This window comes from Miniopterus natalensis, chromosome 15 (genome assembly GCF_054644295.1).
Source record: "Miniopterus natalensis isolate mMinNat1 chromosome 15, mMinNat1.hap1, whole genome shotgun sequence".
Lineage (NCBI taxonomy): Eukaryota > Metazoa > Chordata > Mammalia > Chiroptera > Miniopteridae > Miniopterus > Miniopterus natalensis.
The window spans coordinates 5,929,680-5,955,646 of NC_142095.1; the positions used below are offsets into that span (position 1 = coordinate 5,929,680).

Here is a 25,967-nt window from a genome sequence, read left to right on the forward strand (position 1 = left end):
CCTATGAGGAGAGCACGGGCTGGTGCAGTGTCCGCGCTCCAGACGGGCCCCGTGCTGGTCAGTCTGCAAGCTGGACTCAACTGCTGCCACCAGAGAAGCTGCCACTGCTGGGGGAGGAGCCTTGGGAACAGGAACCGGTGCCCACAAAAAACAGGAAGGAAAGGGCTCCTCTTGCTCCTCATATTGGGATTCTCCAGAGAAGCAGCGTCAATGGGATGTATGTGCACATATAGGAAGAGATTCATGATAAGGAATTGGCTTGTGATTAGGGAGCCTGGCAAGTCCAAAATCTGCAGGGTGGGCCTGCAGGCTGGAGACTCAGGAGAGCCCGTGCTCCAGTTCCAGCCCGAAGGCTGGCTGCTGGAGACCCAGGAAGAGCCGGTGTTGCAGACGAAATCTGATGGCTGCCTGCAGAGAATCCTTTCTTGCCTGGGGAGGCCAGTCTTTTTGTTCTATCCAGGCCTTCAACTGATTAGGTGAGGCCCACCCACATTATGGAGAGTAATCTGCTTTATGCACAGTCCACCAATTTAAATGTTAATCCCATCCAAAAAACAGCTGCACAGAAAAACCCAGAATAATGTTTGACCAAATAGCTGGGCACCCCGCGTATTAGGACATGCAGACCCAGGGAAAGGCCCTGAGAATGAAGATCTACCTCTGCAAATAGAGGTCAGGGCACACCAGTCCAGTCTAATAACTGGTAAGGGTTATTTTTAAGGGAAACTTGGATTCGCAGCACGCCTTGGGTAGTAGCAAGATGAAGTGAGTCCCCGCACTGCTTGGCTGGCACCAGAGAACTACATGGAGCAGAAAGAAGGGGGGAGAGAGAACAGTCACACGGACTAATGTGGAGCTGTTTCCAGATCCGGGAAATTGCTTTGCATGCTTGACCAGGTCAGGACAACTGGAATGTTTTCCAGACCCAGCACATTCCAGGAGGCAGGGGAGGGGTGCTGGTTAATGTCAGGCAAACAATGGCCATCAGGCAGTTTCTTCAGGGGGGTGGGGGGTGGTGGTGAAAGCAGTCAATCCCCTTGATGGCCCAGGTCCAGCAGCTGTCACCCCCTCCTCCACACCCTGGCCCCAGGCGAGTTGACACAAAATTAATCATTACACTCTGGCATTGCAGCTTCCCCCTTAAATTCCTTGATGGCAGAGCCTGTCGGAAGCCAGCTGGCGGAGCGGAGACGGGTTGCGGGGCTCCAGCTCCATCATCATGGGCATCTGTGGAGGGGTGAAGTAGAGAGAATGAGCTGATAACGGGCACAGCTTCCCCGAATTGTTTATTTTAGAAATTCCTAGGACGTTTGACTCAAAACTTTAAACCAGTAATATTTGTTAAAGAAATTGTGTTAAATTATGGACAACTGGTCACTCAGAGGTGCGAGTTAATGTCATAAGCAGCTGATTTCACACATTGACCTGGTACTTAGCTGTTGAATATGACCCGATCTTGCTGTAATGAACTCAAACTTAATGAAAGTCCAAGAAGAGCCTGAGGATTATCTTAGACTCAAGGGCAGCCCCTGGGAAAATATCCTGGCTGTTCCCCAAAATGTTAGTTACCATATGAGCCAGCAAATCTCATGTAAAAGTGTCTCTTGTGGCCCTTTAAAACATTCAGAACATAAATATTGGAAACAAGACAAAGTATGGAATTTTGGAAAACGGTTCACCTTGGCCACGTTGAGCGGAGGGTGTTTCCCACACTCGGGGGTGTCGTGTCTGACCCACATGTTTAGAGTCGTGGCTGCTTCCTGCACCAGGCAGAGTCTCGGCTGGGATAGGCTGGGAAACACCTGACACAATAAAGATCAGGTTGCTAGGAGCCCCCAGTCTTCCAAGGCTCCTCCCCCTCGAAGCTCCCTCTGATGACTCCTCGGCAGACCTCAGACAGGTGAGCTTCAAATGCTTCATACCTTTCCAGTCCCCCAACTCCGGCCACCTGTTGAACCCACTGTGCCCTTGCTATCAGCCACCCTGGCTCTGGGCATCCCTGAAGGATGTGCTGACTTGCCTGTGACCTTGGGGACCACCAAGGGATGGCGGGCAAACCCTCTGCCCGAGGGCAACTTGGAACTTTGCGTAGGATGCAGGTGTCTGGACCTTGAAGGCTGGTTGATGGCCTAGGAAGTGTGCCTTGACATTTCTCAGGGGTGACAGTCACTGTCCTTTCTAAAGAAGGTGAAGAAAGTATCAAGCATGACAAAATAGGATGAGTCCCCAGCCCTGCTATTCGGCCCCCACCAAAGGTGGGCTCACCCTGAACTCAGGACGCTGCAGCTTTGCAGCCACGTCTGGCGCTGGTCCTGCAACAGTGTTCACGTGGTGGGTGAGTTTCCTGTTGCTCCTGTAACTCAGGACCACACACAGCTGCTTGGAACAGGAGCCACTCACCTCCCAGAGTTGTAGGTCCCCAGCCGGGCGAGGGTGGCTCGGTGCTCTGCTTAGGGTCTCATACGACAAACATTAACGTTTTGTCCACCCCGAGCTCTTATCGGGAGGCTCTGGGGAAAACCCTCTCCCAGGCTCATTTATTTTGTCGACAGAACTTATTTCCTTCCCGAGGCTTGCACTCGGCCGCCATCACCGAGCCAGCAATGGCAGGGAGGCCTCCTCGCACTTGGAACCCCTCCCTCCTTCCGCCGCGCCTCTGCCCCAGCCGGGGAAAGCGCTCTGCTTTCCAGGGCTCAAGTGGTTAGACTGGGCCACCCAGACTACACAGGGTAATGTCCCTAGTTTAAGATCTGTGATTTTAATTACATCTGCAAAGTCGCTTTGCCGTGGAATGAAACATTCACAGGTACCAAGCATTGGGGCATGGCCATCTTTGGGGGACCATTCTGCTGACCGCACATGGTTGTGGTTTTGTAAAATTTACAAGAGTGATTTATTTATTTATTTGCCAAGAACATCCAGCATTCTCCACTCTCTTACTCTAAGAAAGGGTTTTTCCAGCTGTAGCTCATTAATCGTTGCTTCCTTTACAAAATGAGTTTAAGGACTGGCAACCAGCATTTTCTTAAGGGATACAGAATTGAATTGCATGGATAATTACATAGAAGATGCTGCACATGCTCCATGAAACTTAGTACACCCCCCCCCCCACCTGAAGTAGGTTCCAGATGTAAAGTATACTTCTTAGTGTACTTGGTTAATATTTAAAAACTTGTAAAGATATTAAGACCCTAGACTTCATCGGGAGCCTCTAGTGAGGCGTGCGCCTGGGCCTGGGAAGATCTCTGGAGCCTCTGGGAGGGTGTCCCCGAGGGCCCCGAGCAGGGTGGGTGGCAGGAGCGGGGTCGGGGGCTCCCTGCCTGGCTCGTGCAGGCGGCGCCCCCCTCCCGGGCCCACTGAAGGTGCGCCTGTGCTGTCTCGTCTTCTCCCTGTAGCTATGTCTACGAGTCACTTTGAACAGAGGAAGAAACCTCTCGATACGTTTTTCTGGGTAAACGAGATAACTGGAGAAGTCACCTACCCCCCGCTGAAGGCAGATGTGCCTGGAGCTCCTTTCGAGAAGCCCCAAGAGACCCCCGTGCGTCAGCGTGGGAGCATGCAGGGGGCCCCCCCCAGTGCCCAGGGCCGGGCCAGCTCCCCTGCATGGAAGCCTGACTCTCCGTCCCCTCCTATGGCGTCACTGAGATACAGAGGCGCAAGAAACCCCCTCCCGTCTACACTGACCCACCACCTGGTTAGAGCTGGACCCAGGAGCCCCTCCCCGTTCTCGGCGACTCCGGCCGCCCCCCCACCAGCAGGAGGCGCTGCGCCACTATTCCGCCCCCTGAGTCCGGCCCCTGCAGCCCCAGCCTCCGCCTTTCCCTCCTGCCCTTCTGTCTTCTGGGCCTATACCTGCAAGCTGAGAAACGTCCTCACTGGGAATAACCGATTTTCCTTTTGAACTGAGCGTACTGGCCCGGCCGCGCCCCTTCAGCCCCTTCCCGGGCCCGCGCGGCCTGCCTCCGACGCGCCGGGTGTGCGGGAGGCCCCGCGCCTGCCTCTGCCAGATTCTGATGGATGCGCCGCGCGCTCAGGCTCCATAAAGATGCACCTGCGATTCTGACGCGGCGTTTGCTAGGCTTCCTTTGCCTCCCCGCCGACTTGGCGTTTGACTCTCAGCTCTTTGGGGTTCAATAATCCGGTTCCGATGTGGGTGCCCGGCGACCTGCTCAGCCCCCACCGGAGCCAGGGGGCCTCCTTGGCTGAGGCGGGACCGGGACCGGGACCGGGACGGAGCCCAGGCTGTTCCGGGCTTCCGACCCCCTCCCCCAGGGCCGGGAGAGGTTCCCACGCCCCCTCCTCGGGTCCCACTCGCCTGCTAGAGCGGCTCCCGGGAGTCGGGGACACTTTACTTGCCGCGTCGCCGGTTCCTGTGAGGACGGGAGTCGGGGCAGCCGGTGGAGCGAGCCCGGGGCGGGCGGGCGGGCGGGGCGGGGGCTCCCCGGCTCGGGCTCCGCTCGCTGCGACCCCCGCCTGCCCGAGGCTCTGCTCCGGTTTCCCGGCAGCTGCACGAGATCACTGGCCATTGGCGAGTGTTTCAACCTCCAGCCCCTCCCGTGTCCCCCGCGGCTGGAGGACCCACTTACAAGGTTGGGCCCTCGGTCAACCCCCGCACTTAGGTGGGGGCCCAAAAGTCACCCCACCAACATGACAAAAGGCACCCCTGAGCCTCCCATTACTTGGAAATTCCAAGGATTTTAGGAGTCTGGGCCTATCAGACGTAATGAGACTACATGGCACACGAGGGCTGGGGGAGCCCCCAAGGAAAAAGGCTTGGCAGGGTCCCCTCGAGGACTGGTGTTCAGGCCTCACTGGAAGGCGTGGCCCTGCCCCTGGCGGCGGAGTGGGCTGGGCGGCCGGGTCCTGGTCTCCGGTCGCCGGGGAAGCAGGAGGCAACCCTCGGGGGCACAAGCGGGTACCGGGGGCCAGCCGAAGGTCGGGCCTGGGGACAAGCAGAGGAAGTCCGAGCATCCTCTCGGCGTCTAAAGGGCCACGGGGCGAGCCAGGGCCAGGCGCGGAGCCCACGGCTGGGAGCCCTCGGCTGGAGCCGGCTCCCACGACGCGGACACGGTGCTTCCCACCCAGAGCAGCCGCGGGCGCAGGCGGGCCCCTTCCCGGGGTGTCCCTCTAGCGCCCTCTGCCGAGAGCCCACCTCGCGCGCGCTCGGAATCCACTCTGGGCATCCACTCGCGCAGAGCCCCGAAAGTGGGTCTGGAGCTCAGGTCTCCCGGGGGCCGCTTTCTGACCTGAGGATTTGTACTTAGACGGGCCTGATCCTGGGCAGTTTTCAAAGCTGGGACAGAATTTTCTCTTCTACGAGGAAGTCAAACAGGCATGTACAGCCCATCAATTTTCTGTACGTTCCTACGATGAAATAGCTGTAAAACTATTAATAACTGAATAAAGAGAGAAAATGCTCTGATTAATATATTATTTATTATGTAACAATTAGTTCTGAGACAAAGTCCAATTCAAAACATACTAATGATTTTAGAAATGACATAATCCAAACCTACTTTTCCAATAAATTTTCTTAAGTAACCTTTAAGGACCTTTTCTCTGCCATCATTTGGCTCTGGAAACACTGTTACATTAGAAGAAAATGTAAGTACATGTGAGAAGGCATGATGCACATGCTGTAATAACTACAAACCAGTATTTCTTTTGAAAACACATTTAACCAGTTTAAATAACCAGTGTTTCAGATTAATTTAAAACATACTTCGAGAACGGTTTTAAACGTCTTTCTTTTCTAACGCACTGTGGGGAAAAATTCCTCACTTCTTCAGCAGCAAGGGCCACAAAAATGGTGCCGCAAGCCAGGACTCACCTTGTGCTCTTGAGAAACAATGAAGAGGTCTTGGATCTGGTGAAGAATATCCTAAGAAAAATATCTGCAGAGACAGAAGCCCTGTGTTTACAGGGGTGGCTTGGTGGTCGAAATAGCATTCCAAACACTGGTGGGAGGGGTGAGAATCCTGAATGGCTGGGACTCTTTGGGAAACAAGAATTTTTCTGGGTAGTGTTTTCCCCGGCAACAAATGAGTTACCTCATTAAATGATTCAGAAAAATTCAGTTTGTTGGTTTTATGCTACGGTTTCACTATTTCAATGGGAAGGAAAACTTATGGTTTAAAACTAAATTCTCTGTCACTGAAGATGCTCAATACCAAATACTCAGTCAATGGCTTTTTTCCTTCCATTCTTTCTGTTGGGCAAAGTCCGGTTATGCAGCTTTTGCTACCCGTCAATGTTCTGTTCTGGACATCAACTGTCCATACTGGCTGCATAGTACATGTACTGATCAAGGGGATGTGACTATGAAGTTGCATGTTGAATTGGGTTGCGTACTCACCCACATTCACTCATATAAAAATATAGATTTGTAACTCTGTACAATCCCTCACATACCACAAATACGGTCTTTCATCCCAACAGCTTTTTGCCTGGTCTTGCCAGTCAGATAAGAAACAGCATAAGATGGGGAGTGAAAGAAAACCTTTTTAAAACAAGTTTCCCAGCAGCAATTATTTTTTAAAAATAGCTCTACTTTCAAAGCAGCAGTTAGAAACTTTGTTCTTGGAGTAGGTAAATAATACTGTTTTAGCAAACTGTGGATTTAAGTAAGTTTAATTTAACAGTTTCTTTCTTCTCCCTTTAAAAAAATAATATGGACTTCTGTGCTATTTCATGGCTTCTCCATTTTTCCAATTCCAAGGGATGCAGAGGTCTCCATCTTGCATCACGGAGTAAAAATGTGAGACGCAGAGGTGCATCCCCTGTAGGTAAGGCAGTGATTGCTCCAGAAGTCTCTTGCAGCAATCCACCATCTGTCTACTAGACACGCTGGGCTCCTTGTAAAACTTCTCCAGGGAAAATTTCTTCGTTGAAGCCTGAATCAACTCATTTTCCATAACCTTTAACCTGTTATAGCGAAAACAAAAGTAATATTGCCACAAGCAAATAAAAGAGCATAAAATGTAAATATTTTTAGAGACTGCAACTATCCCTTTCTACTCACAACAGACACACCAGTGGTTGTCATGCAGTACCTGTTATTTTCACATGTATCTCTAAAAGTATGTGTTAAATCTCTGTGGCAGTAATGGGGTAAAAGTAAATTAATACATAATTTAAAATGCTCTTATCCTGCCTCGCCTGGCAGCTGGTAGCCACTGAAGGAAGCAGAAAGCTGAGTGTGTACAACACCTCAAGTTTGACCTCTGGGCAGTAATGACTTCTAGAGGTTCCCCAATAAACAGCAGCTCACAACAATCCAGGCACCTGAGGCCTGGCCCTCTTCACCCTCACTCTTCTAAGGTCCAGTGCGCCCTTCCCTTCGCCTGAGGCTACAATGGCTCTGCCCCATCAAGGGCTACAGTTAAGGCCTAGAAAGTAAATGACTCAAGGCAGAAAGAGCTCAGTGTCTTCCATTCTTCCTCCCACAGGTGGCAAGTGCTTATGGATGGGATGTAGTAAGTGATTCAATCCCCAAATGGCAACAGTGAGAGAGGACTCCGCTCCCCACACCCTCACAGGTGAACATCACTGGGGAAGCCCTCGGGAGACGGTGAGTAAAGCCACATCGCCATGGTCAGGCCTCCTGTCTAACTTAAGTATTGTGCCGGTTACAAATACCCAAGTACCCTCTTTTACCCAAGCTTAAACTCTGCATAGAGAGAGAGCAAGTAGAGTAAAACATGCATAGGCTAGGAGGTCTCGGAAACAGAAACGGTCGCTGTAGTTGGTCCGCAGTTAATGCTGTATCTGCAGTGACTGAATCCCTTCCTGCAACAATATCCAGGGCACCTTCCCAGGTGCTGTTTGCTTTTGTGTGAGGTTTCTCTTCCTAGGCAAGGTTGCTGAGAGAGTCAAGAAGGTGTGCAGGGTTAGGGCTGAGGATGTCTACTCTGTGCAGGATTAGAACTCTCCGGTACCATCAACAGCAGGGGTTGATAAATTTTTTCTGTAAAGGGCTTTTTCACTTGCTCTACAAAAGAGATTTGAACAGCCTGGCTTGGAAGTTAAAGGCTGTGCAGTGTGGCCAAGTCGCCGGGAGGTTCCCCAACAACACATCTCTGCACATCTCTGGGCAAGGCCCTGCATCCCTCCTGCTTCCAAGAGAAGCCTCTGGTCTCACCCCAGGGCCTCCCTGATCCGTGGGGGGGCCTGTCAGTCCCCCAGGGGCCTCGAGTCCCGAGAGGGCCACACCTGCTGAGGTCTCTCGGGGGCTGTGCTGGTGCCTCTACTGTCTGTAGAAGGCTAACTTAAAAAATATTTTTTTTAAATTGCTTTTTGCCTTTCCTTGTAATTGCTTTGCTTTATTATACTCATAACTGATGAAAAAGAGGCAGAAAAAGGGAGGCACCGAGAGATGGTGGTGTGGCTGGCGGCCTCTCTCCCTTTTCTTCTAATGCTAAGAAACGGACCAACATTTCCCAGTGAACTGACTCTTCTCTCCTTTGACACAAATTATGTCTATTTTTTTAAACACGAAGTTTAACCATTCTATCTTTGACATCTACCCTGACAGGGACTTTTACAGTACCTGCTAAGCACCAAGGCCCTCAACAAATGTTAGCTGAATAAATGAACATTCTTTTAAATTGTTGTTTCTACTGTATGCAAGTATCAAAGCTATTAACCATTCTTTTATTGTTGCACACTTCTATTGCAGAGGTAATGGAATTTAGGTTCTTAGAAAACAGCGACAGCTGCTCCCGGGCAGAACAAGGTGGCAATAAGTAAATATGGAGCGTCCTCCATCGGTGAACTTCCTGAGATAAGGAATGTGACTGTCCCACACTTATCAGTCTGAATACCTGAATTTTAGGTTAGACTGAGTGGTAAGACCTTACAGGGACTGACAGCACTCACTCATCTTTCCTCTTCATGTTCTCTCTCGCCTGCTGGGCTCTGGTGAGAATAAACCACTGCAGGTTGGCTGGGTCGCAGAGCGTGGGGATGTTAAAATGCCCGAGTTCATGCAAGCTGGGAGCGTATCTGTCACTGGAATGACACGTGAAAGCAAAACCCATCAATTCCTTCCATCCCCCACTGTACCCCAAAGAAAACATTTCATGAATCTGATTAATGGAGGATTCATCAGGGAAATCCACCCTAAAAGTAGAGCCTGACTGACTTAAAGTTCTGCTGTGTCCAAAGAGGCTCACATTTTTTAAAATTTTCACCCAAAGATATTTTTTCCACTGCTTTTCCAGGGCAGGGTGAGGGACACATCGATGTGAGAGTGTCACATTGATTGCTTGTCTCCTACACGTGCCCTGACTGGGATTGGGGATCATGTCCTTGGCCAGAATCAAACAGGGGACCCTTCAGTCCGCAGGCCGAAGCTCTAACCACTGAGTCAAGCTAACTAGGGTGAGGCTCACTTTATCAGGATGACCACATACTTCCTGGCTCCAGATCTTCCCCATCTGTGAAATGGGGATAGTAACCCAACTCACAGTGAAGAGATAATGCATTTACGCTCTAAGCACAGTGCCTGGAAAACAATGTACGTAGTACATGCACCAAAAATGTTGGCTACTGATTTAACATTAGTTGAATCCTGCCAAGTTTTGCACAGGATCAACTCTACCCTGTAAGTGGCGATATATTTACAGAATGTGTAGAGGTTCAACCCTTCAGTTCTCTCACGCTGGCTTTTATAATGTGTAAAAGAGTGTCGCTAACTGATGCAGTGACATTCTTTTCTTTAACTCCTAGGAACCACACACTGAGATCCAAAGCAATGTAATCTATGTGAATAAAGAAATGTCCTTGTTTCAGGAGTTTACCTGTTGAGGATCATTTGTAACCCACGCAGACTGCGAGGGTGGAAGGGTATTCTGTTTTTCAACAGTCGGTTATAGAACACGTTGAGCAGAGAGTAATACTCCTCAAGTGTCAGCACTGGCTGCAGTTCTTCAATATAAACAACCTGTATGTCACCCAGAAGATGGCTTATTTGGTCTTCTAGAAGCATCAGCCTCCTCTGAAGGTCAAAATAACTTGGTAATCTTTCAAAAAGCTACAGGATTTTTAAAAAAGGAAAGAAGTATTTAATTTTATGTTATAATAACTCAATTTTAGGAGTCTAAAAAATGGTATTGAGATAATTTAACAAGATAATTATTTTCCTAGAGGGAAAGTTCAAGTAAGTGATAAACAAGAGACATAACGTAATGCTGGAAATATTAATATTCAAAACAAACCACATTAGATCTTAGGGATTTTCAGATAGGAATTGAAGAGATTGTAGAAATAAAGAAATATGTTCCAAATAAAAATAAGTTCTAAGTACCAATAGTTAGATATTTACGTAAGAATCTCAACTTAGTTTAGAAAGATTACATGGTAAAATAAAGAAGGGTTTTAGAAATAAAGTGTATGTACTTCGACTCCAAGTCTATTCAGAATTTACTTTAATTCATCTACATTAAATTAAATGCGATAATCACTACTGAGCTCCTACCATGCACTTAAGCACTAAACTGGGACCCTGGAGTGAACAGATTAGAAGAGTCTGTCCCTGTTGGCCAGGGGCTCACAGTCAGGGTGCAAGGAAACAAAATAAAAATCAGAATTCAGCATGCTAGCTGCCAGGGCAGGGAGAATGGACACGGGGAAGGGTCAAGCAAAGGAAGTCTAATGTGACCAATCTGAAAAGAGAAACAGGACGCAGAAACGGTTGGATGCACTGGGGGTGTCGCAGGGAGTAAAAGCACCCGTGCAAGCGCGGAAGCACACCCGGGCAGCAGATTCCCCAGCAAGGAGTCTGCTGAGGCGGAAGGCGCAGGCCTGGGAGTGGACAGAGCACGGGCTGAGCAGGCGGGGGGGGGGGTGGGGTGGGGGGGCTGGGTCAGGGACTTAGATAATTGTAGATTCACAGGCCTTTCAGTCAGTTCCCCAAATGGTAACATCATGGAGAACTGGAGTGTACAGTCACAACCAGGAAACTGAGCCTGACCCAATCCACTGCCTTATTAATTTCATCAGTTTTACCTGCACTCACTGTGTAATTAACTGTGTGCAATTTTATCACATGCAGATGCACGTGACACAACCACAGTCAAGATCCAGATGAGTTCCACCACAGGCATCCCCGTGCTACACTTTTAGTCACAGACACCTCTCCCCCATTCTTTAACCCCCAGCAACCACCAATCTGTTCTATCATTTAATTACTTTGAGAATGTCATAGAAGTGGAATCATACAGTTCGCAGTCTTTTGAGGTTGACTTTTCTCACTCAGCACACGCCCTCGAGACCCCCACGCTGCCGCAAGCAGCGCAGCTCATTCCTCCGTGAGTGGGGCTCCGCTGCACACGTCGTTTAGCCACTCGGACACTGAAGGGCATGAGGGCTTATTCTTCTAGGTTTTGGCCATTATGAATATCTGTGTATAGCTTTCTGTGTGGACATAATATTTCATTTCTTTAGTGTAAATGCCCAAGAGAGCACTGCTGGGCCACGTGGTAGCACGTGGTCGAATGTCACAGGAAGCCTGCGTACTCTTTCCCAGAGGGCCTGCACCATTCTACACTCCTGACAGAGTGAATGAGTGCTCCGGTTCTGCACATCCTCGGCAGCACGCGGTGGTGTCATTATGTTTCACATTAGCCACTATGACATGCAGTGACGCCTCACTGTAGTTCTAATTTGCGTTTCCCTAGGGCTAATCGTGGAACAGCTTTGCAGGTACTTGTCATCTGTATGTCTTCCTCTGTGACATGTCTGTCCATGTCTTTTGCCCATTTTCCAGTTGGATTATTTGTTTTTTATTGTTAGGTTTTGAGAGTTCTTTATATATTTAGATACAAAGACTGCCAGATATATGGTTTGCAAATATTTCCTACCAAATATTTGACTTGAACTGGTACTTCACCAAAGAAGGTATGTGGGTGGCAAAGAAGCACATGAAAAGATGCTCACCGTCATTCGTCACTAGCAAAATGAAAACTAAACCCACAATGAACTAGTACTGCACTCTTATCAGAATGGTTCAAATGAAATAGATGACCACAGCAAGTGCCAGCAGTTCCTTAAAAAGTTAGAATACCCTAACATATTCAGCCATTCCACTTTTACATATTTACCCAAGAGAAAAGGAAATCTATGTCCATATAAACATGTGTAGATAATGTTCATAGCTTTAGTTCTAATAGCCAGAAACGGACATAACCCAAGCTGTGGTAGATCCACAGGATGAAATACTACGTGGCAATAAACAGGAATAATTTCCTTGACACATGCAACAGCATGGATGAATCTCAAAATGGCTACGTTAAGGGAAAGAAATCAAATACCCCCACCCCAAAAAGTACACACTCTGTGCTCCCATTATATAAAACTTTAGAAATATAAACTCATCTATACTGACAGGCCAGTGGCTGGCTGGGAGTGGGTGCTGGAATGGAAGAGGGGATATGAGCATCCTTTCGTGGTGATAAATATGTTCATTATCTTGACCGTGGTAATGGTTTCACATATGTCAAATCTCATCAAATTATACAGTTTGTTGTATGTCAGTTATACACAGTAAATCTGTTAAAGTCAAAACAAAACAACAGAATGTGGCTTTTAGGTGATGCTTCAGAAAAAATTATAGAATTTCCAAATAAAACCTGACTTAAATATCAGTCTTCTAAGTATTTTAACTACATGATATTTAGCGTCTGATCTGAAAAGAGATGTAAATATAATTTTTTTTTGTTCACTGACATAACAGCATAGTTTGAAACAAAAGTATGTTGATGAGAAATCAGAGATTTTTTTGCATTTCAGCTTTTTCTTACTTTTGTCCAGTGATGATGGACGTCCATTGTCCCCAGCATCACATGGCCCACTGCACTGATCCCGGACCGGTCTGTAAATATTACTGTACACCCTGATGATAAAACACAAACCCACCGGTCACTGTCCAGAGATGCTTCATCCTTTCAGCACTGTGCACACAATTACTTGAATTTAGTGTATAAACTCAGGATTAAATGTAATAGAAGCATAAAGGCTAATTTTATGTCACTGATTTATTCAAAGAAATAGATTTGAAAATTTAGCTGTGATAAAGTCACATCTGCGAAGACTTTTAACACTAGCTTTCCTCTATACTTTACAGGCGTGTATAGCAGCAAAGTAATATTTTAAAAGAAAATGGGAATGGTTTACCTTTTGCATTTTTAAGTGTTTCCAAGTTCTGCTGTGCTAAGCGGCCTAAACTATGCAGCTGGCTACAGCGATGGGCAAGGCCCCAGCTCCGCTGCCACCTGGTCCAACAGAGAGCACGTAGGCGCATTAACACTGGGCACCCCTGGAGGAAGCATCCATTCACCCCCAGTGCTCAAGTATGCAAGCAACATATTTCTAAACTTGCTCACTTTTCAAAAGTCGGCCAAACGAAAAATAACTTGTTGACCAGAGGGTAAAAATATTACTAGTAATGTTCAAAGATTTAAAACAAGTAAATACAAAGCTTATTTCTCTTTATGTTTAAGAAATCCTTTTATTATACTAATCTCAGTGTGCTCTGACAGATTTTTAAAAAAATGTTTTTATTGATTTCAGAGAGAGGAAGGGAGAGGGAGAGAGAGATAAACATCAGTGAAGAGAGTTATTGATCTGCTGTCTCCTGCATGCCCCCTGCTGGGGATTAAGCCTGAAACCTGGGCATAGTGCCCTTTGACAAGGAATTGAACTATGACCTCCTGGTTCATAAGTCAAAGCTCAACCACTGAGACACAATGGCCAGGCTTTAACAGATCTTTTAGAGCTTATACTAGAAAAAGTTATTTTCGTATACATAGAGCCAAGACAACATCCATTTTCCCCCTCCTTTCCTCTTTTTAACTTGAATACCAACCTTACATGGTGGAGTGATAATTATTTTTTACGTATTATTTGTATATGAAAAAGGATATTTTTCTTACAAGCTCATTATGTAAAAAAGTTCAACTAGCTACAAATATATCAGTATCTAAACCTTACTTCACTATTTTAAACAAGAAATATAAAAATTTTCTTAAACAGATGAACATTTGATTACTTTCATAAAAAGATAATTGAAGAGCCTGGGGTTGTGCAGGGGGGTGTAGGGTTTTCTTTGCAAAAAAAAAAAAAAAGATAACTGAATATTTAGTTATCCAAATAATTAAAGTAAAAGATGCAAATATTTAACTGCTGAAAAACTTTACCAACAGATAATGCATTTATTCTAATCTCTATTACCTGATATCTGAGAGCTGCAACTGATGAGACAGTTCATCTTTTAAACGATCTAGTTCTTTTCTAAGTGGCAAACTATTCTCCAGCTTTTTAACAGCACGTTTCCCATTGTTATCTAACCAGGATCTAGAAAGAAAAACAGGGATATACGCATTCTAATGACAATGCAAACATGCCTACTATGGAAACACATATGCATTACTTTATAGTAGCCCCAATGTTAAACTCCAGTCAAACCCGGACCAAATTATAAGTAAAAAATAAAGGAGGGCGAGGCAAGTGTAGACCGAAGTAGCTGAGATGAGACTTCAGCAGGGCACTTGCTTGGGTGGGAAGGAATGGAGGTGGGAAAGGAGCACTAAGGGCAGTAAACATAGCAACTTAACAGCAGGTGTTTTTGGAGGCTTTGTGGTAAAAGGACTAGACTGGTAGGTCTGACAAATGAAGGGACTTGGATAGAGATGAAGGAATAAATATTGGGAGCTCTGGGTACTAACAACCAAGATTAAAATAAAGGGAGAAACTGGAGTCTACCCAGCTAGACCCCACAAAGTAACAACTGCAAGTTCCTCACTCAGGATGCACTGCCTTTTAAATGTGATCAGTACTATTAAATAGTACTTCTCTGATGGCAACTCACGGTAGGGAATATCTTAAATGGTGACTTAGTGGACGTGCGCACACACATATTTATATATAACTAAACCATGTACTTTGAGAAACACTACTTAAACTTACTGATAATACGTATTTAACAAATTTAAAAAAGGAAAAAAGCAAAACAACTTTGCTGGTCCCCTATCAATAAATTGTGCTACGATTTGCAATTTGAAAAACACTAACTTAAGCTGATAATCTAGGGGAAAAGTAAATAAATGCATGTATGAGTTAAATCCTAACTATAAAATTCCCAAACATTCTATAGAAATAGTCCCAATGGTGTACTTGTTCAACGTGGCATTTTGTGGACACTGAGACTGACACAGAACTTATGACACTGAAAGTGACATATAACTACTTGAGCAAATTCAAACAGAAAAAATGGAAGTCTGACATTTACTGATATCTCAGTAGCTAACAGAATAGCATTCCAATAGTTTTTCTAAAGTTCAATGGCATGTTTTTGCACTGGGAAAGATAGTACATATGGGATTATTTTGTTTAGCTAGAAATGGATCTTGTTGGCTCCTTCCAAATTCAATTTTATATAATTAAAATATTTTTTGTTATATTATTTGATAATCAGAGAATATATCCAAAAACTGGAAATACTAAAATATGTATCACAGAGTAGCACTTCCTAATTTTTTTTAGATTGCTAAATTCCTTTTATTATAGTATATAATTTAAAAAATATGTTTTTATTGATTTTAGAGGGGAAGGGAGAGAGAGAAAGAGAAACACTGAGTGGTTGCCTCCTGTATGTGCCAGGACTAGGGATGGAACCTGTAACCTTTTGGTGTATGGGACGATGCTCCAACCAACTAAGCCACTCGGCCTGGGACACAGACTCTTTATATACAACCACAGGGACAGAATGTGGCTGGTCTTTACTGGGTCCAAAAATGACTTACTCAAAATACATGAATGGTGATTTACAAACACAACAAATGATAAATGTTTGTACATTTTATCAGTCTGTTCCACATGACATTTTAAAATGTCTCCATGTATTCTTACTATGTTTGGATTATTACAGTAAAGGACCTTACTACTGGACTCTCCAGAGAAACTGAAAATGAAGCTGAACACTTTAAGAAGCTTAATTTTATTTATATGTATATAAATATATATAATTATATATGTCTTTATTGATTTCAGAGAGAGGAAGGGAGAGGGAGGGAGATAGAAACACAATGATGAGAGAGTCATTGATTGGCTGCCTCCTGCAAGCCCCCACCAGGGACCAAGCCTGGGTCATAGGGCAATGCTCAACCACTGAGCAACACCGGCCAGGCAAGAAGCTTAATGTTTAAAAATAGATTTAGATACATCCTTTCCTCATATACCAGGGGTAAGTTGAGGAGAATTTAAAAAACTTAAACAGTCTCCTGTATGTGTTTGGTATGAAAAGATAAAAAATTTAATACAATTGGAAGTATTCTGGCAACTAAGAAACATGACTATCTTTTTCATAAAGGTTACTGAATTAACTGTACTGATAGGATTACTTTTCCTGGAAAAGTACACTTTAATTTTAAACGTGAACTGCAAATAAGTTTAGTTAAACAGAAACTTGTACATACGTTAGGGTTGTTTCCATTTTCGAGACGTGCTCGAGGTCTTCATCTGGGTCCTTGAATCCAGTGAAGGTGTAATAAGACTTATCCCATTTGATGGGCCTGTCAGGCATCCTTTTCGCCTCTTTGAGAGGCTGGGGATGCGCACTGCTATTTGAGCTTTGGACATGTTCAACTGATAAACTGCAGGAGTTGAGAATATATAATACTGTGCTTAGCAGATCTCTGGTGTGCAAAGTAAATTTGACTGCTCGAAATCCTAGAGAATATAATTCCCCCAAACAATGAAGACAGATGATTATTTGCTTTATTTAAAATTCTGTCAAAACAAAAATTTTGTCATACAAAATTTATAATTTCAAAATCTTTTAAAACATAAACTCCATTAATTATTTAAGTCAATGTAAGGGCTGCTATACAGTGAGACACATCGACTGGTTGCCTCCTGCCCGCGCCCCTGCAACTGAGGTACATGCCAGACCGGGAACTGAACCCGCAATCCTTTGTTGTGCAGTCCAACGCTCAACCACTGAGCAACACCGGTTGCGCTAGGGTCAAATTTTTTTTTAAAATATATCTTTATTGATTTCAGAGAAAGGAAGGGGGAGGGAGAGATAGAAACATCAATGATAAGAGTCATTGATCGGCTGCCTCCTGCACGCCCCTGACTGGGGATCGAGCCTGCAACCTGGACATGTGCCCTGACTGGGAATCGAACAGCCATCTCCTGGGTCCTAGGTCAATGCTCAACTGCTGAGCCATGCCCGGCCAGGCTAGGGTCTATTTTTAATAAAACTCCACGTCAGAGGTAGATGGAGAAACAGCCAAGGAAAGGACCTTGTGATTTCTGATCTCCCATATCCAAGCACAGGGGAGTAAAAGATAGGAGGAAACATGCTGCCAAATGCTCATCCCTGGAGAGACTGGGTGCACGCTGTCTTAAACATAAAGATCCTGTTTTAGTACCTTTCAGATCAAGCTCCTCCTCCTCCACCCAAGGTCCCGGGAGCCTGGGAGCATTCGGTGTAAGTTAGGGACCTTGGATGTGACAGCTTTGTACTCACACACAGTACTCCACCCCTTTCAGTTTAACAGTGAAGAACCAGGGGTTAAGGTCACACAGCTAGTCACCAGCAGAGCTAGAAATAGATTCTAGGTCTCAAGAGACCTATCAAATTTTGAGTTTCATTAATAGTTTGTTTCAAAAAAATTACATTGTATTTTCTAATTGTTTTAGCCTTCACTCACAGAAAATTCTTAGTACATCTTTAGGTTGTTTTAAAGTTCATTCTAAAAATAAAGTTATTTCCTCAAGGGTAACTGAAAGGCTATATATTTAGAGAAATAACAGAACCACATTTGCTCTTAATTTTAAGTATTAGTGGATCATGGATGGCTAAAGCTGTGACAAACGAGCAAACAGAACGCTGTGTATCAAGAATGATTCGCTCTAAAAACAACATAAGGCTGGAGGTAAGAGACCTGGGTTCTCACCCATATTCTATCTCCATGGTCCTGGGAAAGTTGCTGGACATTACTAAGTTACAATTACTACCTACCCTGCAGGGTACTTTGAGGACTAAATAAGAGAATATAAGCTTCACTTTAAAAATATATAAACTGTTACATACACGTTTAACACTTAAAACAGCACTAAAATAGGAAGGGGACAAATAGGAACACTTCAATTTTATAGACGAAAAGTTTAAACACAAAACATGGCTTATTTAAACACATGCAGCCAGGAATAGAATCTAATTCTAGGAAAAGAAATCAATTCAGTGATATTATTTTTCTATGACCAAGACTTTGTCCCAAAGGTGTTCTGGCAACGTCAGACTGAATGAACCTATTTAACATGAAGCTTGCAAAGGACAAACTAGAAATAAGAACACATACCAAAAGTACTAAAGGGTTCCTGGCCATCAGAGGAATTCTGGTCTGTTTCTCTCACATAAAATGTGAGCTGAGTTGGTTTCAAGGACTTGAAGCCTGGTTTCTGGAGGTTTTCTAAATAGACACTTAACCTCTGAAGGGAATTTTCATTGACTTCCTGGAAAAAGATATTAAGGGGCATTTACACACAAACGAGAACAAGAAAACAACAGAAATTTTATCCTGACCTTTTAAACATATTGAGGGTATTAAATACTTCAGTATTAAAAAAAAGTTGGGATTTCACTGCATTGGTAGAGGAGGGAAAACATTCACCTCCTATAATCTACTATATTTGTAATCTACTATCCAGTGTAAAATGTATTGGCCTTTGTAACTCCATTTATCCTAAGTTATTTTTCCCATTAGTTTGCGTTCCCTGAGCACACACTGATGCTGCAGGGACAAGGACTGGCAGTATTCAATACAAGGGACACCATCAGGGCACTGAAAAACCTTTCTTGGATCATCCTTTAAAAAGGACTCATCATGGAAACAGAGGCCTTAAACATTCTTTCAAACCCTCAATTCTACTAAAAAAAAACCTGGTACAGAAAAAACAATTACTAATACTCTGAAGAGTTTACATGCTAGCCTTACTGTCTGCATAAAAATGTCAGATTTCATTAAAAACAGCATCTTTTCAGTTTGCAGTATCTATATTTCAAACTCGTTCAAAGCACTGATTATATCACCACGATAGAGCAATGCAAATGTGTAGAACGCTCTGTATTATACTGTAACCAAGGCAAATAAACTAAACAGAAATGTAGACTAAATGTTAAAAAAATAAATGTTTACCCTTTCTCTGGGGTGCTGTCCAAAGAAATCTGGGTGCACTGCAAAATAGAACGGCCTCAAGGCATTGACTGCTTCTGCTCCTGAGAACGATCTCGAACAAAAAAACCAGCGTGGAGACACCTTCTCCAGACACAACCTTTGAAAAGATGCGGATTTATTATTCGCTGAGGCGCAGACGTCCATGCACATCCCCAGTGCGTAAAGTGACGGCAGCATCACAATTACTGTGCATGCAAAATACCACAGAACAAGATAGAAACCAAAATGCAAAACTGGTTTTCTTAAGTCTACCAAGTTTTAACAAGCAGTGAGTGCCACACAGTTTGTAAAACCAGTGGACATAAAGGAGTAGAGGTCATTTTTTTCCTTCTAAACTCAGCCTGGATACAAAAGGCAAGGGAGCAGGCAGCCTGTTCAATCCAGGATCATTTCTGTTTCTGTGGTACTGCTTTGCTCAGTGTTGTCAAAGCACAAAACCTCAGGTCCATTTCTGCTCAAACTAGCTCACCACCCCCACTCCATATGCAGTTAGTCTGTTTCTTCTCACTTTACAGTGTCCCTTGAATCACTCCTTCTTTCCACTTTCCTGCTACCAATTACCATCACAAAACTGGGCAGCAGAGCCTCAGAATCAATCTGCCTCTCCCTAACCATACTGCACACAGGTTATGTCTCTAAAATCCCACTATCACTGTATTTCCTACTAACACACCACTTATGGTCTTTCGACTCCTGCAGAATAAAATTCATGCCTTAGTCTAGTATATAAAGTCCTCTAGGATAATTTCCAATCTATCTCTCAAACTTGATCTCCCACCACTCCTCACAGAAATCCTCAGTTCCAGCGATCATACTGGTTCTTTTCTTCTACATGGTGTCTAAGCTCTAACACATCCTCCCTGTCCCTCACACCCATCTATCCAAATTGTGCTCACTAAACAATTACCTACTATGCAGACCTACTATGTGCCAGGAGGCAATGTGCCTATTTCCCCCAGAACCTTCCCTTTTGAATCCTCATTATTAACAGTCTTTTCCTCTTGTGCACTAAAAACAAAACAACAAAAACTATTTGGAACATAATACCATAACGTGTAAATAATATATTTTCATTTGTTCTTCTTTCCTTCCACCTACCCACCTGTGACTATCACTGTTTTCTTGAAGGCAGTAAATATGTTTTACGTATACGTTGTTTGCTGTGTTGGTCTGGGTCTGCTGAAAGCAGAGGCCAAGACAGGATTAGATGTGCAAGAGGATTATTGGGAAAGGAAGGAGAAGGTAGGGAGGGCTTTTAGACCATGATTCAAACCTGTAGAAGGAGAGGGGGAAGGGGTGCTGGGTAGGAAGTCTTGGGCTGAGGCACAGTTCCAAGAAGGGCTCAGCCATGTCAAGGGGGAGTCCTTGAGCCAAAGCCACCCACTGGAGAAGTCCTGTGTCTTGCTGGAATGATTCTTAGGATTTCCAGAATACATACATAAATAGTAAATATAGCAGTCAAATGACCTTAGTATACAATTTAGATGCAAAGAGTGGTTTTCCATATGATAACAGCAGACTTGAGGACAACATGATAAAAAGTGTATTAAAGACAAACTTTATCTGTTTTCCTCTTACGCTTTCCCCGCTGAACTACTGTAAAAGATGGTCTTCTTCTTTTTCAATGTTTTTTATTGATTGTAGAGAGAGAGAGGATGGAAGAGGGAGAGACAGAAACATCAATTGGCTGCCTCCTGCACACCCCCTCCGGGGGATGAAGCCTGCAACCCAGGCATGTGCCTGACTGGGAATCGAACCTGCAAGGTTTGGTACATGGGAGGATGCTCAGCCAACTGTGCCACACCTGCCAGGGCTGAAAGACGGTATTCTTTTATCTTCTGCTCTGAATGGGCTCTTGCAGGACCTGGCTTTTCATGTGAATTTTTTTTTCTGTTTTTGTTCTTGCCCTTCACCATAATATAAAATCACTTTAGAACTTGAAAAGTAACAATAAATTAAAATTAGCCAAATGCATAACAGGCCCCCCAATAGAAATTATAGATTGGACCATGAAGCTTACCTCCTCACAGATCTCAGGAGGCAAAACATTTCTGAATATATGTGTACGTCAACTTCCAGGCATCCATTAATCACTAAAAAGTTAAGCATATACCAGTAATGAACAAGTTAAAAAACATTACCCAGTTACACTGCACTCACCAAAATGAAATACTTAGCAATAAAGCTAACAATGTACAAGACCTATATGAGAAAAACTACAAAACTCTGATGAAAGAAGTCAAAAAAGAACTAGGTGCTCTCCCTTCAGGGAACATGTCCATGCCTTACCCCTCCACCTCAGACACATCACCTTCACCTTCCTCACTTCTAAGCTCCAAGAAGGGCCCTTCCTTTGCCTCTGTAACTTGTATCCTAAGCCCATTTCTTCTACAAATTACTTCTTCTACCTCTGTGATTTTCCAAATAAATGTTCTCATTAAAATAAAGAAGAAATGGAAAGATATTCCATGTTCATGGATAGGAGCAGTCAATACTGTCAAGATGTCAGTTCTTCCTGACTTTATCTATAGATTCAATGCAATTCCAATAAAAATCCCAGCAAGTTATTTTATGGGTATTGACACTCATACTAAAGTTTATAAGGAAAGGCAAATGACACAGAATAGCCAACTCAATAGTGAAGAAGAACAAAGTTGGGGGACTGACATTACCCACCATCAAAACTTACTATAAAGCTACAGGAATCAAGACAAGTGTGGTACTGGTGAAAGAACTGATAAATTGAACTTCATTAAAATTAAGAACCTGTGCTCTCTGAAAGACAATGTAGAGAAATTGAGGAGACAAGGCACAGATTGGGAGAAAATATTTGCAAAAAACACATGTATCTGAAAAAGGGCTGTTACCCAAAATATACCAAAAAAATCTTTAAAAAAGCAAATCCAGCCTTAGTTAAGACAGTACAGGTACAAGGCTCAAAGTTTGCAAAGAAGAGACTAGAAGGATATACATATGCAATCTATAGCTATCTCTAGTTAGCTAGTGGTAGGATATTAAGTGCTTTAATTTTTTCTTATTTCCTAGTTTATTAACAATGAACATATGACATACTCTTAAAAATTTTTTTTAAAATCAATGCTTTTAGCATATAAATTAAATGAAGAAAAGGAATAAAGCAGAGATTAGCATTATTCATTCAGTATTTAAGACAAGCCCCTAGGCCCTGGCTGGTGTGGCTCAGTTGGCTGGGCATCCTCCAATGCACCAAAAGATTGCAGGTTCGATTCCAGGTCAGGGCACATGCCCAGGCTGTGGGTTCGAATCACATTGATTTTTCTCTTTTCTCTCTCTCCCCCTCCCCCTCCCCCTGGCTGCTTGCCTTTTCATGTGGCACAGATCTTGGGACAGTCCTCGTCTTTGTAAGACCAAGGAGCCAATTTTATCACTTCCACCAGAAATAAACAGGTCCCAGAAAAACAAAACCACAAGGGGCCTGACTGATAACTACAGTGTCAACTTCTTAAATTTACTATGAGAAATATAATTGCTAAAAAGACTAGAAGATTCAGATCTGTGGTCTTTCCCTGATAGAAATTTGATTTTCTGTGTGGCTAGTCCTGTCAGCAGATTGAATATACACTGCTTCAGAGTAAAGCTGGGTGCTCTCATTTACCAGTGAGAAATGGTCTGAAAGCCTAGGGCACCCAGATCAACTGCAGGGTTCTTGTCTTCAAATTCTTGCATAGGTGGTTCTTGTGTGTATTCCATGGAGTCCACTATCCTCCCATTGGGAAAAGCCTCAAGCATGCTACAAAATAACTAAGAAGGTTACACTGTCTTATCAGACTTAGAACGCACTCTGGGTCCTTAAATTCACCCAATTCGCCAACAGGCATTTACCAAGCACTTACATGCCAGCTTCTATGCAAAGTATTGGGAACAGAAAAATATTAAGACACTGCTGCCTCTCTGAAAACGTACAGCTCTAGGAGAGAGGGAGGGGGTGGAAACACAAACACAAGCAGATAAATTATAAAGCAACACGGTAAATGAAGTAACAGCCATGCGCAGAGTATTATGGGAAACTCTCAAGTGCTACACCTGGAATGGGGGGCAGGCTGTGGAAGGTCTTTTCCAAAGAGATGGTGTCCTCTCTGGATGGAGGCTGGACGATGGGGAAGGACACAGGTCACTTAGAAACCAATGCAAATGTCTGCTACAGTTCACTTAATAGTGATATTAGCTTCTATTTCATAAAATGAAAATTTCTAATTTTAACTGACATTCTGTGCTGTGAAGTGAGGCATAAAATATTCTGTTCAGTTTGAAATAAGACTTGGTAGTAGAGACACCTAAGTTGGTGGAAAAGTCGAATTTGGGTAGTTTAAGAAAAACTTTCATTTTGCTTAAATTACTTTAAAAAAAAATCCTCACCCAAGGATATGATTTTATTGATTTTAATGAGAGAGGAAGGGGGAGGGGGGGGAGAGAAACACGATGTGAGAAACACCCACTGGTCACCTGCCACTCGCTCCGCGGGCTGAACCTTCCGCCGCGGGACGACCCCGACGGGAGTCGAACCCGCAGCCCTCCGGTGCCCCGACGGGAGTCGAACCCGCAGCCCTCCGGTGCCCGCGACGGCCCTCCAGCCAAATGAACCACCGGCCGGGGCTCATTTTGCCTAAATTACTTTGGACACATTTGGTAACGTGTTTGCCAAACTGAGATCTTCGATTGATCTTTGGCCATTTGGCACAACTTTTATTTGACAGTGACTTGTTTTTCCTCAGGCTGCTCTCATTTAAACTGTGGCTTCCTCTGGGAACTAACTACCTTGTTCGCTTTTTAAAGGCAGTTTGTTGCATCAAAGAGGGATAAAAGCGGGCAATTTTTCATTGCTTTTCAGTTGAGTATTTCTCAGGGAAGGGAAAAAAGGCAAAGAAAAAGTAAAAGCAGTCCCATGAGATAAACGAATCAACTGCGGCAAGGGCAACGTATCTGGACCGTTCGGCTTCCTTTTCTAAAGCTTTTGCTGCGAGATGTGAATCGTTACAATCTCCTACGGAAAGTCGGACTGACGCGGGCATGACGAGGTCGGCATAAACCGCCTTCGGTTTCCCGTTGCAAAGACAAGTTAACACACACGCGATGCAGACTCTCGGGCCGCGAGTTCACAAGTCAGCTCGCGGAGCTGCGGTGACGGCGCGCGGCCCACCGCGACCCCGTCCTGCCCGAGCCTCCCGAGGGCGCACGGGAGCCCCCCCGCCCCGCTCCTTACAGTTCCAGCCGGGGTCCGCCCCGAGCGCCTTCTCCCACCAGCGCCAGCTCCGACCTGTTTCACCTCCCACTCGGGACCTCTGGGCCGCGCGGGGCCGCGCGGCTGCGCCGGGGCGCATGCGCACCAAGGCGCCGGCCCGGCCCACGGGCGCGCGCCGCAGGGCCCGGCGCTCCCCCTGACCCCCGCCCCCCCGGACGGCGGCTCTGACAGGCTGCTCCCGCGGCGCTCTCCGAGTCCCCACCCCTAAACTCTCAGCGGGGCGCGCCCGGCTCCACCCCGCCACCGGGCGCGGGGCACGGCGAGTCCCTAAGGTGAGGCGCAGCGAGCGACCGGGCCGCTGACCGCGCTCTCATTGGCTGACGCGTGCCAGGCCTTCCTCCCTGGAGCGCGTGCGCGCAGCCCGGGCCGAAGGTTGAAGCCCTTAGGTGCCCTGCCCGCGTGACGTCAGCGCTCAGGTGACTCCCCGCCTTCCCGGCCGCTCGGAAGCCTCCGCGCGCTCGCCTTCTTACCGCCGGGCCGGAGGGAGCTCCGCGCGCCCGCCGTCGGCTTTAGGACGCGCCGGCGAGCGCCGAAATACGAAGGGCTGGGCGCAGGTGGGGGGCCTGGCCCGAGGGTCGGCGGAGCGACTGAGCACGCGCTGGAGGGCGGGAGGGCGCGCGGGCAGACGCGCGCATGCGCCCCGCCCCGGGCCCCCACCTCCCCAACTGCCAACGCCCGGCGCCCGGGGAGAGGGGAGGCTGCCTCCGCAGGTCCGCCGCGGAGCTTTCGGAGCTGAGGCTAATTTTTAACAAATTCTCTTCTCCAGCTTGCTTTGGACTTTGGCCCTTATCAGGATCTGGCTATTTTCAGACCTTAAGCGCTCTCGACCTTCAGCTTGGGTTTTTGCTCTGAGCTGTATTTCGCTGCTAAGACTTCGATTAGCCCTAGAAACGGCCACAGATGGAATTAGGCAAATAACAATCACCTCTCTTTTCCCTTTTCTACCTTTTGACATTGCTGACTGGGCGGGGGGTGGGGAGCCTCCATTTGTTCCAGCCCTAAGGGCTCTTGACTTCTCATTAGAAACAGTCTTGTCATCACTTGTGATCCATTCCATCCAATCTCATTTTTCCTAAAAGCTTCATTATCGGCTCTGGCGTCTTGACCCTTTCAAATGATTCTTTGCTGTCAGCATCTAAACAATCTCATATTTCTCTAATTCCTTTCTTTGGGTTTCAGTTACTTCCTAACGACAAGACTGATTTATAACTGCCCCTTTACCATTCCTCACTTGTCCTCAAAGGCACCTCAAACGGATGGCAGTGGCATCCGAGCCGCTGTGCATCCCAGGCGCCCGGGCATTTAAAAGGCAGTTAGGGTGACGCCGTTGGTTCCTGCTGGAGAACCGCTCATCTCACTTCCCATCTCATTCGTGATATTCAGGCCCCACCTGACCGCCGCAAGGCGCTTTAGTCTGAGGTTCTAGGCCTATTCCAGTGATTACCATG

General features: G+C 45.5%; 1 protein-coding gene across 3 annotated transcripts; it reads right to left on the bottom strand.

The window, feature by feature from the left end:
- Window positions 1-5,417: 5,417 nt before the first annotated feature.
- TCAIM (T cell activation inhibitor, mitochondrial) lies at window positions 5,418-24,540 on the bottom strand. Of its 3 annotated transcripts, none has more exons than XM_016196129.2 (11): window positions 24,481-24,540; window positions 21,262-21,334; window positions 19,203-19,338; window positions 18,366-18,519; window positions 16,473-16,725; window positions 14,230-14,352; window positions 13,174-13,271; window positions 12,801-12,892; window positions 9,801-10,033; window positions 8,878-9,009; window positions 5,418-6,924 (listed from the first exon to the last, which is right to left on the bottom strand). In XM_016196129.2, exons 2-11 carry the CDS (start codon window positions 21,288-21,290, stop codon window positions 6,684-6,686), a joined length of 1,491 nt encoding a protein of 496 aa, XP_016051615.2. In that variant the 5' UTR covers window positions 21,291-21,334; window positions 24,481-24,540; the 3' UTR covers window positions 5,418-6,683. The 3 variants fall into 3 exon arrangements, with proteins under 3 accessions (XP_016051615.2, XP_016051614.2, XP_016051613.2); XM_016196128.2 differs by lacking the exon at window positions 24,481-24,540 and adding an exon at window positions 22,876-23,605; XM_016196127.2 differs by lacking the exons at window positions 21,262-21,334; window positions 24,481-24,540 and having other exon boundaries at window positions 19,203-19,780.
- Between the last annotated feature and the right edge of the window lie 1,427 nt (window positions 24,541-25,967).

Coding starts and splice junctions, on each gene's coding strand:
- TCAIM (XM_016196127.2), bottom strand. CDS start 19,418: ATGCTGCCGTCACTTTACGCACTGGGGATGTGCATGGACGTCTGCGCC. Junction 13,272..14,229: donor TTGCAGCTCTCAGATATCAG/GTAATAGAGATT, acceptor CTGTTGGACCAG/GTGGCAGCGGAGCTGGGGCC. Junction 6,925..8,877: donor AACATGAAGAGGAAAGATGA/GTGAGTGCTGTC, acceptor TCGCTATAACAG/GTTAAAGGTTATGGAAAATG.